This window comes from Homarus americanus, unplaced genomic scaffold, assembly GCF_018991925.1.
Source record: "Homarus americanus isolate GMGI-L3 unplaced genomic scaffold, GMGI_Hamer_2.0 scaffold52806, whole genome shotgun sequence".
NCBI lineage: Eukaryota > Metazoa > Arthropoda > Malacostraca > Decapoda > Nephropidae > Homarus > Homarus americanus.
Window position 1 is genome coordinate 9,497,451 of NW_024720773.1, and position 16,447 is coordinate 9,513,897.

A 16,447-nucleotide genomic window follows, 5' to 3' on the forward strand; every position below is an offset into this window, starting at 1 on the left:
TCATAGTCCGCTGCCACTGTACAAAGTTATTTCCTCGCTTGCTGTTTTTGTGTACAATCTGTGTTGTGCAGTACTGTACTGTACCAGGACACAATTGGCTAAGAATACAGTTATGATGTAAACGATGATTTCAGTGTATTTTTACTGTAAATTAACATTTAAGTGTGAGCATTGTACTTTTGGTACTGTGCAGGCCATCCTGTATCATCATATCACCATTTGGCTTGCCTGCATCACAAACTCAAGATGACAGGATCTGCTGGTTGAGTACAGTACAATAGTAGTACATAATACCATACATTATTTTCTTTTTTGAATTAATGGGGTCCAACTATTAGATGGAAAGATAACTGCAATATGAAGTAATCTTACTGCTTTAATCTATTAAATAAAATTACTATCTTGACATGTAAAGCTGTTAATATACCACACCATTTGTGTAGAAGCACGTGTCACAAAGGGGATTTTATACTTTGTCTTTTGCCTCTCATGTGGGATGGAATAGTATGTGCAGCTATTGACACCTGTAAGGATAATGACAATTACTGTATTTTATATATATATTTTTATTTGATCAAGTTTTGAGTGTGATTATGAGGAAAGCTGCAGACTTCTGAAATCTAGTACGTATTTGGAATATAGTATTTTGTGTAAATAAAAACATAGAATGTGAACCTCCAGGCTATGGATATCTCATAATAAACTAATTAGGTTTAAATACTGTATTTCATGGAAATCATATTTTCATTTATTGTTTGATATTCACAATAGGGATTTCAAAACGTAATTTTTACTGCAATGCAGGAGAAAGATGGACATTAACTCATTCAATGTACATACCACATAGGTACAGTCTGCCTCTGGCAGAAACCCTTTGTCAAAAGTGCCACCAATCTCACTGAATGGGTTAATATTCAAAATCTTGGTATCATTTATTTCACTGCTAAACTTTGTAGGAGAAAGGAAGAGCCATGGAAATATGGTGCTAGGTGTACTGGAAGCATGAGATTATTCATTCAGACTTTACAAGTGTTGCTTTGAATTCAATTCTCAGTCAATGTTCAATCCACATTTGTTCTTAAATATACATTTCAAGAACAAGCTCTGTCTCATGAGGTTACAGGAAGAAGTATAGCCAATGCAAAAGACAAGCACTTGCCAAAGTTTTTCGGCAATCTGTCTCAACAAGTGAGGAAATGTTTAAAATTCCGACTTGTACAGTAATGGCTTTTAATACAGCCGAGACTGTCGAGCCCCGAAAAACTCATTTTCCAAGTTGACAGGTCATTATTTCTCTTTACAAGTAAAAAAAAAAAAACTCCAGTGTTACACTGATAAGTAAAGAGTGGCCTTCTAGAAAGGGACATGGGACCAACAGAACTGCAGTAACCACCAAGTTGGTGCATTACTCAGCCTGCTTAGTGGTCTTAAATCACTTGAATCTGCATGTATATTGATTCAAGGCCATATCATTCATATAACTCAGTTTACATTATAAGACACTGCAACTGACTAATTCTTTGAACTAGGATGCCCTAGCTAAGCATGGAGTACATACAGATATTTTGAATGTCGGTCAATGTCATGAGGATCTCTGCACTTATTTAAAACTAAATTTCTAACCCATACTGTTGGGTGCTGTAAGAGCATCTTGCTTCACAATTGCTCTGGGGGATGAAACAATGTATTGATGCAGAAAATACATTGGAATTTTCCTTCGGCAGACAATAAAAGGATTTTTCCTTTTCCAGTTTTTGGCTTTAAAATATGAAGATTTATGGGTGCTACTGCCTAAGGTAGCATATCATTTTTATAAAGGTGCATACAAATCCATGCAATTGTTAGGGATAATCAGTGTGGTGTTAGGCTCTTCCCACTAGTTTCAGGCACTTAGTGCTATGACATCATTTTTTCTCTTAGTGTGTACAAAAGCATCATAATGACCAGTATGACCTGCACATGGAAAGCATATAAAAATCTTGCACAAGGTCACTCTTCCTAGAAATATAAGCTCACAGCATTGATACGAGCTGATAAATTAGATCAAAGGTGCCTTAGTCTGATTTATAGTATAATGAATGCAGCTAAGTGGATAATGTAATGCACATATCAAAGCTAGAGGAGTAAGGTTTGAGTTTCCAAGACCTCTGTGTTCCCTGTATTACTCTATAGATAAGAACTAAGATTTAAATGCTTACTCGAGGAAACCAACACTTATTTAAATGCAGCTACTGGAACAGGAGACTGCTTGGTAAGACCAAAAACTTATCTGCCAGAGCTATAGCAACAGCTCTGGTGTTACTGGCATAATTCATCTAAGGTGATGATGCGTGTTTTGTGAGAAAAAAAAATCATGTTGAAAGGGCAAAAGGCTCGATTATAAGTTATTTGTCGTAACATGTCAATCAGCCACAAACATAGATACTGTACTTGGAATGTAAGGCGTTATGCCTGAAGGCTCATTAAGTGTGAAACTGAGAATTGAAGTTGACAGGAGTACTCTAATAAAATAGCATGCAAAATGCTTCCAGACTTGGCATGAACTAGTACATGATACCTTATGGTGAATTTTCTTTTTTACAGTCCTGTAAATGTAGTACAAAATAATGATTTATATTTACATTTATGTTCGCTAAACTTTCAATATACTTTTCATCATTCATTCATTTCTATCAAGGATAAAATTTTGCATTTGATGCTGAATTATAGTTTAATGGCTATATTTTAGGTACAGTATCTTATTTTGTAATTCATCCATAGCCAATGGGTTTATTGTAACATAAATTTTTAGTCAGTCACACACACACACACACACACAGTGAGGACTTGTCAATGATACTCTCACAAACATTTATCAAAGACCTTTACCATAACACTTCAAAAGAATCTCACTATACACAAAAGTAAAAATATTAGTTAATTCAAATATAGTAAACTACTGTGCTTAAAAACACTGAGATGAAACCTGGTCTAGAAAACATCTAAAACAATGAAACCAGACAATACATACACAAAATAAAATAAAATCTATGTACAAAAAATTAAAAAAATCTGAAACAAGCACACAAGTTATATTTCACATTTCCAGAATCACAAAATACCATTGGCACTCATAGGTAAAACATACTGTTTGGGAGAGTGGGAACTTAAGTTAATAAACAAGAACACACTCTTCATTTTGACTATTCTGGATGCTTTCAATTCAATATGATCTATCATGCTAAAAAACTTAGCACACAGGTAATTTTATAAAAATAAGAAAGGTAATTACAAAGATATCCCAGTCACAAATGAAGTTGGTTCATGTTATTTTCTCAACAAAATCTATATAATTACATAACTGGTCATTTCCTGTAACACAATCAAGTCATTATTTCACATAAAAGAAAATTATGACAATTGTAGCTCCATAAAAAAAGTACATTTTTGAAGCATAAAAAATGAAGACAAAATTGAGATCAACTAAAAACAGCAGCGTCAGAAGTCTTAAGAACAGTCAAAGGCTTTAACACTCTTAGATGGTGATGATGCAAGTTAGGACTACCACACGTTGAAGTTTTATTAATGATTATCACACTACAGTATATCCTTTACCATTTGGTCACTGATATTAGTAAATTAGTTTACACAAAGTACAGTACTACATAACTGATACAGTACCTTTGTAAATGCCATTAATGAAATTTTATTTGGAAATTTTTTTTATTTCTCCTGTCTGAACAGTATGATGAAAGTAAATACATAAATGATGTGAATGCAGGAATTTCCATGAATTATTTGTGTGTGATAATTATAGTACAACTCCATTGTACAAGCATTACTAACAAATGAATATATTAAACCTAATTCCTTCACTTCACTTGCCCAAGCTGGCACCTACAAAACCTCACTACATGTCTAACATCACATGTGTGTACAAACCATAAAATATATGTAAAAAATGAATTGTACATTCATATAGGCCTAAAAATAAATACATTTTTTAGATATCTATACACAATGCAGTATTTTTTTTTATATATGAACAACTAATATTGTGAAAATATCAAATACAGATTTAATATTTTCCTTCACCGTTGATACAGGCTTACTAATAATTTCTTCAAAGCCAATATACGGATCAGCTAGCTAGGACTTGCCAGCAGGTATTATTAATCCCTGATAAAATTTTGACAATATGTCATTATTGGTTTTCAGACCATGGATCACACAAGTAGTTAGATGTGTGATGAAGAACTCGTATAAACAGTTACAGAATTATACTGTAATATGGTTCAGTAAGTTCTTTGAACACACCACCAGAAGAAAAAGACCAGTAATGATGTTGATAATATAATGATTACACCTAAAGTAAATTACTGTACTGTATGTGCTATATAAAAAAAAATCATTTCCATAATCACTGTCTAATAACTTAGTTCAATGAGTGTTTACTTTACATTAATGTACTGTACAGTACTTGATAAAAACATAATTGTAAAATTTTAGAAACAAAATAAAAGGGTAAAAGGTGGGTGAACTCTCAGTATATACTGTACTGTATATTAAAACATTCTTCTACTGTGGACACAGGAGTCACACAAATGCCTAACAAGGCGCAATCCTTCAAAAGTCGAGGCATTACTGATGAGTAAGTTGCGTAGGCACATGGACACATAATGTTCAATGTAGTAACAATAGAATCATATAATTATTAGTTTACAAGGAGGCATTCCACCATAGGGGAATTTGGCAAGCTGCCTGCAACACACATTTACTTCACCAATCTGTGACTTAATTAAAACTTTCCAATTACTGTACAGAAGATGTTATTCTCACAGATTTAAAATAAGCACACAATTAATGTACAGGATATATTTACAACATTATGTCAAGTAACATTAAAAACATGCAAGATCAGTTGAAGTCTTAGTGTAGTAAATTTACTTGAAATATGAAATATCCAGAAGCAAACTTCTACAGTACTTAGACACTTCATTGACAAATGCATGTATGATTTCTCAGATTAAAACTTAAAAAAAAGAAACAAAATCTTTCAAGCTACTTCTCCTGGCTTTACCTTAAGCTCAACAATGAATTCATCCCCAGAGTGAACATTAATCGTGTACAGCTGCTTGCTGTTAATCTTGAGTTCTTCAGGTGCATAAGCCACACCATAATCAACACCTTTATCATGATAAAAGATGCGCATCTTGTTAGGTGGCAGCCCAAACTGTAATACAAACCAATTACCAGTTAATAAATATTTGTTTGCCTGAAAACATACAATACAGTAAACCCTCGATAACTCGGCATTTGATAACTCAGAATTTCATAAACCTCGGCATGGATATGGTCTCGGAATGTAATACCGTACAGTAGTATAACTCGGGAAATGCCGAGATATATAAAATTATCTGGGAAAATCTCGGCATATCTGGCCACCTGCATCACCTACCATACCTCTGTGTCACCTACCATGCCTTTGTGTAGGAGGGGGGAAGTGCCGCGATAAGTCGGAATTGGGATAACTCGGCAAGGTCAGAGCCCCATATGTGCCAAGTTATCAAGGGTTTATTGTACATAAATCCAAGAAAGCACAATTTCTTTTAAAATTTTTGGAAAAAAGATATACTGTACTGTACTACAATTGAATTCTCATGATGAAACTTTAAACCCAGACAACATTGATGATATCTATGAAAGGAAAGGAAAGGAAGAATTAGCACGTGAAATTGAGTTTAAAAAAAAAATTATTTATCAATTGTGCTACTTCAAGCAACATTTGTATATTATTTAGATGAAAAATGTAGCTAAAACCATGAAGGACAAGCAAAATGAAAAGTTTACCACAACCACCATTTGCATAGACCCATCTTAATTTATGGTATGTCTTATACAGTATCACCATCTTACAAACAGAGTGTTCAACCAACATACCTCAGGTTCAAGTTCCTTCTTTAAATCCAGGACTCTAGCATAAACGCTTATAACCTTCTGAATGGTCACTTCTCCAAACCGTATAGTCACATGAACTTCTTTTTCTGGTTGAAGACTGACTTCTACCAAGGGATCCAACTCTCCATGATGGTGTACCAGTTCATCATATCTGCAATTGTGTAGGGAATCACATACAGACACCTCTCAATTTATGCATACAGTATTTGGTTGATGCCATGTTAGAATAACACGCATGCTCCATTTACACTTCTTTAATTAAATTTGTGGGCCTATGTTTGGAATAACATGACCATCGACAAACTTCATCACTGGGTTGGCAGCGCATGGGCGTCACATTGCCAGCACTATACAAGAAGGACATGTGGTATGGGTATGCAGCCTTGCAGTCCTTGGTGCGTGGATACAGTACTTTGTGTTGCAGTATACTGTATATTGCACGTGTTTTGCCCCTTGCATCATGCCACCAAGGCATCCTTTATGTTATCTCGGTACTAGTGGTCTTACTAAGAAGCATAAGGCCATCACCACTGAGATTAAGCTGCCTCTCAAAAGTTGGTAATGCTGTACAGATGCCATAGCTACTTCACTCCTGAGCAGCTGCTTCAAGTATATAAGGGATTCGTTCATCATAACTTGGAGTACTGCTCTCACATCTGGGGTGGCTCTTCTTCTATCCAACTGTTAGATAGGGTGGAATCAAAGGCATTTCGTCTTATTAACTCTCCTCCTTCAGTTGACAATCTTTCTTCCCTTTCTCTTCGCCGCAATGTTACTTCACTCTCTCTCTTTTGCAGGTACTTTAACGGGCATTGTTCGGTGGATTTGGCATCCTGTGTACTGCCGGCAAGGCCGTAGGCTCGTAACACACGTCTTGGCAGCGGTGCCCACCGTTTCTCTGTGGATGTTGGTCACACTAGAATAACCTGTTATAGTGCACCCTTCTTTCCTCACACAGCCAAACTGTGGAATGCTCTGCCTTCTTCTGTGTTAAAATACTCATACAATCTGTCTCAATTTAAAAAGCTGGTTTTCAAGCATCTTCGTGGTGTAGATTAATACAGTACAGCATAACCTTTTTCTTTTCTATTTTTAATTTCTTTGTTCTTATTTTTTGCCCCCCGCCCCGCTGTAGGTCGTTTGACCTGTGCCCGGGTGGGCTAATTCCTGTAAAAAGAAAAAAAAGAGAAAAAAGAAAAAGAATAGCTACTATTACACATGCCCTTAAACTTTGTGAATTTACTTTACAGACTATTTGTGATAGTGCAGAGAAGATCAAGGAGAGTGCCAAGAATGGAACGTTAATCAGTGCATCTAAGACCTCATATTCCTGAAGTTTGATTACGGAAAGAATGTTGAGCACATGGATCAAACACCAAACTCATGAAAATGTTCCCATCAGCAAAGGTCCTGGTATGTGTATACAGTACTGTACTGTATTTTTTCAGAGGTATAATATTGGGCACTGTCTTATTAATAGCGAAACCTCCAAATCTTCACTATTTTCATTGTTTGATTTACGCAATTTCCAAGAAAGTAATTAACACAAAAATCGAGAGGTTTCTGTATTTACTTGGGAGCATATACATTTCACTTATAATTATCGTGCCTGAACCTTTAAAGCAATTAGAAAAGAGTAAAAATGGATGGTACTGAAAATCATTTGATACTAAAAATTCATTTGAATGATTAAGCTGGCTATTGTAACAATCACTCACATTTTGAAGCATACAGTACATATGTTTTTCTAGATTTTCTCAAAAACCAGTCGCCATTCTCATAACTAAGATCATATACAATATTTGAAATTATTCCGTAAATAGAAACTGACATGAGAATGATTTTTTTTTAAAGTGTTTATTGGTAAAAACATAATATTTTATCTTGATGTAAAAATATAAATTAAACTAAAATGTGCAAACAGTGTACAATATTTGTTCACAAGAAAAAGTTTGAAAATGGTAAAAGAATTTAAATTTAGCTAAATATGGATGGGACTTGTCAAAGTGAAGATCAACAACAACAAAAATAATGCAGTTAAAGTTGTCTTTACCTTTGTGGCCGGATTTCTTCGTTCATGTAGTATCTAATAAATGCCCGCTCAGCATTCTCTCTCTCTTCTGGAGTAATTAATCCTCCACCATTTAATCTCTGGATTCGCCAAAGTCTGGCTATTGTTAGTTGTCGTCTCTCTTCATCTTTATAATTCTGTATATAAAACAATATAATTAACTGATGATTAATTTATAACAAGTTAATGTGAGAATTATAGAATATATTTGACACAAAATGAAGTTTAACTTTACGGAAAAGGTAGGATAACATATAATAATTTAATAATACAGTATAATTTTTGTGGTTTACAGGTAAAGGAAACTTTGTCATTTAACAATTTGATGATGAAATTTTGATGGCAAGGCTTCTCAAAATCTAAATCTTACTCTGATGGTTTAGTCTGGCAGAGGCAAGACATGGAGATATACTATGAAGGTGAAGCCTGCAGTGGAAAGTCTGGGATGAGGTGAGTATTTGTTGCATAGGCATACTGGGTGAACCTCTTTAACTCAGCAACACTGGGTCCTGACAAGAGCCAGTCATAGAATTTTCTGGTTTATCAGAGTTTACATTTAAGCTATATGGTAAAAATTACTTAATAGAACTTTTAGCTGTCACATGGAACAAGATGGCCACCCAGGATGTGCAGAGACAATAATACTCTTCTGTACCTGTACAATGTTCATCTCTTTCAATGTACAGTATTTATTTTTTACAATTATTTTTACAGGACACAGAGTGGTGAACTTTGTGTGACCCCCGCCCCCCAGTAGACTGATATTTTCCTTCCCTAGAACAAACCCCAAATAATACACAAGGTCTATCATTTGATATAAAGGTTTTTCACTTAACGTACATCGGGCATACCTGTAATATTTTAAATACTGCACTGCCAAACTAAATCACACATTAGAACAACTGAGTACAGTAATTAATATTGCTAAAAGGAAATACAAGTAACTCTTATCCGAGGCATGTTGAATACTGTATTGACATACTGTATACAGGGGGTCCGGGTCCCTGGGTTACAAACAGGTTCCATTCCCGAGGACGTTCTTAGGTCAAAACACATCCTATGTGCAAACCTTACTTACAAAACAATGTTTAAAATCCCATTATATCATAGCCTAAGTCCTTATATACATCTAAAATCACTTAATTTAAGAGAAAAGAAGAGATAGAATGACAAACTACAGTAAATGAAAGTAAAAAAAAAAAAGGCATCAGGTAAATAAAATACTGTAAATTGAAAGTTTAACCTCGTTCGTATCGGCGAGCATTTGTAAGTCAGGGACTCCCTGTATACACATAAAAGTGCCTTTTTATTACATCTCAGTATTCTTCACTTATGCAAAATATATAAAATAATTTTCAAACTATTAATGAGAAAACAGTATAGTACCAGCAAATAATAAACTGTTGAGAGAAGTGAGTTACACATACTGCTTCCATGCACCTTGATTACTGTAATTAAATATTCACCTACTGATAATGAATACCTCAACTTACCTCGTACAATGGACACTGCTGGAGTCTTAATTCTAACAGCTTAGGAAACATGTTGACTACATCTACTGAATCCCATGTACAAATTTTTGTGCTGTTGAGGGAAAGGTATTTGAGATTGGGAAAATTTTCATGGTACTGCCCGTCTCCGGTCAGGGTACTCAGTGGACACTCGGCCAGGATCAACACCTCCAGGAATGGGAACATCTGGCCGAGAGATTCAATCTGAAATCATTTGTAAGGTCATGTGGCAAAACATTTGAAGGACCATAAATTATATATGTATAATGCTTTCCTTAAGCTAATCTAAATCATTTTATTACTCCTTATCATAATATATATATAAATACAGGTATATACTGTATATATATATATATATATATATATATATATATATATATATATATATATATATATATATATATATATATATTGCTTAATACCTTGATAAACAATGCCATCCCTCTAAATTTAATTATCCCAAGATTATGATGACTTAACCCCTCAAATAAAGCATCTTATCTTTGAATATGATGTCCTATTGCTTTGAATACTATGATTATACTGTACAGTACTGTACTCAGGGGTTAAGTTGTCATATTCAAGTTGTTAATGGGTGTTTTCTTCTTTCCATTAACCCCCAGGCTTCAGTGCCTGTCATATGACATTGTAATTTTGCATTATTGCTTGAAACACCAAATGGGCCTGGCTAGATTATGCCTACCAAAGCCTGGGAGTGAAGTATAAATACTGTACAGTATGGTATACAAACATCCAGTATATAATAAGCCAGTCCTCCCTCAAAAATTGTTCTCATGCTTAACAGTACTGTATTTACAATAAGAGAATAAAAATAGGAATATCTTAATGTACTAGCTACATAGATATACTTGAGATTCCTCATGAGAAGGTAATTTTACATTCATGGGGATAAGGTGTTTGGCTCCTTCAGCCTCTCTTCCGTGCTTATCACTGTATTACTAACTACTGTACACATAAAAGTTCATATATTAGCACATGTATCGCAAACTATATTCAACTGGCTCTGTTTAATTGTCATAGAATGAGCTGTGACCTTGACTTTTGACCTGAGGACTACCAAAATTAATAGCCTTCCTGTTCTACCAATAAAGGTTATTTTAGAAATATTTTGAAATGCCCAAGGTTAAACTGAAGTTGAGTCTATGAATGGACAGTATAAGAGGGGGGAGGAACAGTTTAGCACCATCAGCATAATACACAAAACTTCAATAAAAAATTATGTGGTTTCCTGTTGCTAAGACCCTCAAAAATCCCATATGCAGACTATGTGGTCCTTAAGATATATGGATTTCTAGGTTTATTTACCTTTGGGAGGGATCAAGTAGAAAACAAAGGCATGTGCCATTACAATGCTCCTCTATCCTGTGGTGCTTAAGAAACTACAATGACTAGACAAATCAAGAGTCTCTCCACATTAAATACCAGATAGAGAGATACTGGGGGTGGGAATAGATTGTAAGTGGCAGGGAAAAAAGGACAAGCAAAGCCTAAAATTTATGAAATACTTGTATTAAATTTATGAAATACTTGTATATCAGAAAATGGCTCGGTTACACATCGCTTAATAAAAGGCAAAGAACAGCTTCTAGGCTCTAAGCATAGCCTTTCTATAAACCACAATACCTTCTGAACTACACTATTGTAAACATCTACAGTAGTTCAATCTCAGCAACTCAACTCTTTCTTGCCTTGAGCTCATCAATTGTATTCTTTACAGTGTCTTTGGCTTCACATCACATGCAACACACTCTAAAATGGAATATATCTCTACCTTGTGTTTCTCATAAGATAAAAGTGTTAACATCATCCTCCATTATAGCTGATAATAATTATACCTGTACAAGTATTAGCACATGCATTAAAATACCTCTCTCCACTCTGTGCTGGGGTTGTTGTTAAAGTGTACACGACTAACAGTGGAATATTTCTTAGGGGTTGTCTCCACTTTCTTGTACCCATTTTTACATAGATGCAATTCTTCTACCCTGAAAAATAAAGACAGAAATTAATAAGAATTATGTAAAATACAAAGGGAAACCAAAGTAATTTCTGATACTAGTCAAAGATTAAAAGGAGATGTTCCAGTATTTCTCTCAATGAAAAGGTAAAGAGGCAAGCCCTGAACGATATATATTTTGAATAGAAAATTGCTTTCCGAGAGAGACTGAGAGGAAATGAACAAGTATGGTATGGAATGAACAAAATGAATACTACTGTATACACTTTATAAATAAATGTGTGCAAGTCTTATAAAGGAGCATACAGTATGTGTAACACAGAATCTGTGTAACCAGGGATTTCATGTAATCTATAATATGTTCAGGTTAATTGTTAGGGTAGGGTAGGTTACAAGTTTTATGAAGAAATATGAGAAAGTCGAATAAAAGAATAGGTGGAAATTTAATGAAATGGGTGCAATTTTCATATAGTAACATATGCAAGTTTGGTAAAGAAACATATCTGTAAGTAAATTAAAAAGACAGATAGTATGTTTAATTTACACAAATGGAATGAAAAATTTTACAAGTTTGTCAGTCCTTGAGTATCTATTAGAAAAATCAGGGGACATGAATATCACTTAAGCACCTTTTGCAGTACTGAGGATGAAGGGGTACCTGAAGATATAAACTCATACTACCTTGGAGCATTTTCAAGAAGAATATGGATGTCCTTCCAAGGCAGCGAGGTTCCATTGAGTACAAGGCGCGTCAAATTTGTGAGGCTTACGACATCAGAAGGATCTGTGATGGGGGCTTCAAATGAATTGTAACTCAGATTGAGAAACCCCAGACCAGGTAAGTGTCGTAGAATCTTGAATACCTGAAGATGAGAAATACAACATAAAGTAGCTGAATGTAGATCTGGATCCATATTCTTAAGATTTGAATATAAATTTCCCCCCTACCTTTTGATGATAGAATACTTTAAATGTTGATTGGTAGAATGCAATACAAATGGATAGGTTTGACATAATTGAGACCCATTAGACCTACAACCTGCCCAACCACCTCACTTAATGCTACACCACTATTTTTCCTTTAATAATTACTACTGTCCTGGTGTAAAAATGTGTATAATGTATCTGGTTCACCCGTTGCTTCATAAGCCTGCAACTAACATTAGCTGCATCTCCTCTAAAAATCACTCAAAGCCATGCAATTCACTTCTTCAAGGGCACGGCTACTTCCTGAATGTCTATTCCCTATCACTTCCAATGTATCCTTCACTCAATCCTTGCATCTCCTTGATCTCCTTTTCATCCTGCTATTCGCCTCTGACTTACCCACTTCCTCCAATCTCTCAGTATGATCACACCACTTACTTCCCCCTTACTTCATACTGTCTTTCCTTCATCATATTTACTCCACATAATGGTCCCAAGCACATAATCTTTACTGGTTCTAATAAGCCTCTTTCTAATGCACTCAAAAGTCCACCAAATCTTAAAAAAAAATAATAAAAAAAAAAAAATAAATAAATAAAAAATTTCAAAGATAATCAGAAATTTATGTATATTTTAAAATATATAGAACATTATGTTAAACACACAGTTTACATAAACAATTAAAAAATTTACCTCCTTCCATTCTTTGAGTTTATTCCTTGATAGGTCCAGCTCCCGCACACCCTCACACTTTCTCTCGACCTCCTCCTCATCTCCAGCTTTCTCTATGTCACACTCAGAGAGGATGAGGACTGAAGGAAGCCGCTGTCGACCAGAGCGCTTAAGGGTAAGTGCCACACAAGCAGTTTCCGTTACTTGTGCATCTGGACATTCATCACCGTACTTTAAGTCTACTGCTTCTGGTAAGCTTGGCATTGTGCTGTATAAATAAATAAATTTGTATATTACCATAACAATAATATACAGTACTACTTAAAAAATCACTGTGCAAATTATACATTGGTTTCAGTAAGAATACTTTTTAACAAAAACAAGTGAATAAGACATGCAAAATAACATAATACAAACAACTGGTCATGTGCCTAATCAATACAGTGTCTCTCACAATTCAGAAAGTTTTGACTTAGAAGAATACAGTTAAATAAGTAGAGTAAATAAAAAAATTGTCTTCAGACTTCACTGGTTTTTTTCGTATATATATATATATATATGCGTACCCTGTAATTAAATTCCACTTTCACGGGGCCACTGTGGTGCCTGCTAAAACCAGGGGGCTTTACATATTCTAACAGCAGGCTAGATCATCCTGTAGGATTGATATAAATTACTGCCGAGCAACTTCTCAACCAGCAAATCAAGACTTTATGACTGGTGACTAATTTGAGTCACCCTTTGTAAACTTCACCATCTGCTTGAACATGTCAAGCCTTTTACTTTTATCCTCTTCGCTACTGATCGGCTCGTTAGCCACTTGGGCTGTAGTAGGTTCCCCAGCAGGTGCTCAAAAGTCAGGAGATGCCTCACTGGTTATGGCACTTACTAATGATACACAAGCAACCAATTATCTAGTTTAGGTTACTCTACATTTAGTTAAGGCCCAACTAAAATGTAGTACAAAACAGTTGTATACTGTACCATTATGTATTTTCTTACCTTACATGGATGGATAGGTAGTATGCAGTAGTATGCAATATTTCTTAAACCATATGTCAAATCTTTTGGGTTTCTTAAATCTTCAACAAGTGGTGGGTCAGCAGTAGGTACTGGATGTTTGATGTCAGTCACACCTAAAGGAAAGATTTTCTTTAAGCAGTCTTTTAAAAAGTAGTTTAAATAGTTTAAATGCAGACAGACAATTTGCACATGATTCATCCTACTGTGCACTGTCAATATTTGCAGATATGAAATGCAGTTTATATAAAAATACTGTACCGTATTGGAAATACAGTACATACTGTAATGTTTACCAAACAAGGGCGTAGCTAGGTACGTATACACAAGTGCGTATAGTTTTTCCTGGGCTCATCTTGCATGGGCCATTGCCCCTATTTTGTACTGCCTATAGGGCCCATTTGTATGTTAATACTATCTGAGTGCATGTATGTAAGAGAAATTTGGGGGGGGGGTCAATGTGGGGCAAGTGAAGTTTAACATGATTCAGGTTGGGCCTGTTATTCTGGGGAATAGCCTAATTTGAACACCTGGGCTGCCTAGCTCACCTCAATATGTCATTGTCAATAAGGATCAAGTAAGCAAGCCAATCTTCTGGAAAATGTCCCCCAAATTGGTTAGATTTAAAAAATATAAATAAATAAAATACTGGGAGGGGGAGGGAGGCTTATAGTAAATTTTTCAGTCTGTTAAAGAAAGCCCATTAGAATATTTTGTTTTAAAACAAACTCTCTCTCAAGGGTTAATATTGACGACTGACCCATAGACGGGTTATTTGTTTTGTTATCTGACTCTATTTTCATCAGCGAGTTCTGATATGATTATCGTTTCTTGTGCAAATGCTTAATTTGGTAGATAATTAGGCGCACAATACATTTCCGCCGGTAATGTACTGGATGAAAATCATCTTATAATTAGACGTCTTATTCGAATATGATAATAGATTAGTTGTAGGAATGAACGGTGTGTAAATAAAATAATACCATAGAAACACTGTGTAATATCGGGGCCACCCACGATGACCATGGGGGGGGGGGTTATATAATTTTGAGGCTACCAACATGCCCAATGCACCCATGCTCTCACCATTTCCAGTGACCCTGTGTGTGTGATTGTTTATGGTACACTTCAAGCCCAACCGATCCCAGAGTTTTGGGAATGTAGGCCTTACCGTGAATATATACAGTATGTATGTTGGTCCCCACGGTAAATAGCAAAGATTGAAATAAATTCGGTTAAAACTGACTCGCCCCTTTATATTTCCCTAACTTATGTCATAAACAAATATTACTGTAACCAATGTTTCCATTTGAGAGTAACTTAAATATTTCCCAACTTAATTTAATCTACAACAAATTAATAATTTTCTGACAATACTATCTGGGTAATGGTGTACCACTATCTGTTAACACATACATTTCCTGCCCACCTGACACTAGTCCATCAACTCAAAGCTCTTTTGTCATCAGATAATTACTAAGTGCAACATAAAATACTTTCCCACGCTGGCTTTCTTTAGTTTATTCAGTATAAATTAAAACAATACAAGTGTCTGCCAGTCATTATAACATAACAGACAAAAGATTTCCAATTATTGATCTTGTCACTTCAATGTTAGCAGCACACTTCAATAATTAAACCAATTAATTTAATATTTTTTTTGAAAAGTTATTGGTTAAACTGAATTAACACAACTACCTGTCGGTTATCTCTCACTCACTCTAACCTGCCATTCAAAAGAAACTCGATACCCATAAACTGTACTGTACCTCTCAGCATGACACGACAAAGATAAACAATTCCTTTGTTGCAACGACTCTCGATGTGGTATGCATCGTTATAATGGTTGTTTTCATTTACAGAAGTGTTAATTGTCAACAATATACCATACCTTGGCAAGTAACGTTAGGTAATATCCTGATAAATCTTGAAATGAACTTGCTGCTGCAGAATGAGTCGCGGACAACCTGCGACCTTCCTGCGACCCTTCTCAACCACCAACCCATATTTTGGAGGGGTTATTTTTACCACATTAGTGAGACTCATGCCACATTGTAGTAGGGGTTATCCATTGCAAACTTCTTAATGAGCATTGTCGATCATTTAATCTAACTTACCACAATTCATATAGGAGCTAGGTGAAATCTTACGCTACTCACGTATCAACGGTGTGAGCCTGCGTAGTTATTCTGTCTTACCAACGCAACGCCGAGGATCAGCTGGCCATTATGTCATAGGCCACCACGCTCGAGTTCCTTATGCTCAAAATAATTATCCAGGCATCGAACAAATCTAATGGCTTACTGAAACACGTTGTTAAATTAATATTAA

General features: G+C 35.2%; 1 protein-coding gene and 1 long non-coding RNA gene across 5 annotated transcripts in view; one reads left to right on the forward strand and one right to left on the reverse strand.

Moving 5' to 3' along the window:
* Positions 1 to 550: 550 nt before the first annotated feature.
* The window catches only part of LOC121861049 (tubulin-specific chaperone cofactor E-like protein), a 32,380-nt gene continuing 16,483 nt past the window's right edge, over positions 551 to 16,447 (reverse strand). The window contains exons 1-9 of one of the 4 annotated variants that reach the window (XM_042358552.1): positions 16,276 to 16,402; positions 14,099 to 14,232; positions 13,118 to 13,364; positions 12,179 to 12,360; positions 11,408 to 11,525; positions 9,502 to 9,723; positions 7,991 to 8,145; positions 5,920 to 6,088; positions 551 to 5,212 (exon numbers count right to left, since the gene is read on the reverse strand). In XM_042358552.1, coding sequence (XP_042214486.1) covers positions 5,036 to 5,212; positions 5,920 to 6,088; positions 7,991 to 8,145; positions 9,502 to 9,723; positions 11,408 to 11,525; positions 12,179 to 12,360; positions 13,118 to 13,360 — 1,266 coding nt within the window. In that variant the 5' untranslated portion in view covers positions 13,361 to 13,364; positions 14,099 to 14,232; positions 16,276 to 16,402 and the 3' untranslated portion in view covers positions 551 to 5,035. Of the gene's footprint in view, positions 5,213 to 5,919; positions 6,089 to 7,990; positions 8,146 to 9,501; positions 9,724 to 11,407; positions 11,526 to 12,178; positions 12,361 to 13,117; positions 13,365 to 14,098; positions 14,233 to 16,007; positions 16,202 to 16,233; positions 16,403 to 16,447 lie in introns of those variants that run through there. The other 3 variants (XM_042358553.1, XM_042358555.1, XM_042358554.1) reach the window with 3 other exon arrangements.
* LOC121861051 lies at positions 7,040 to 12,228 on the forward strand. The gene is made up of 3 exons (XR_006087972.1): positions 7,040 to 7,350; positions 8,304 to 8,458; positions 12,136 to 12,228. It is a non-coding gene; the product is annotated as an uncharacterized LOC121861051 (long non-coding RNA).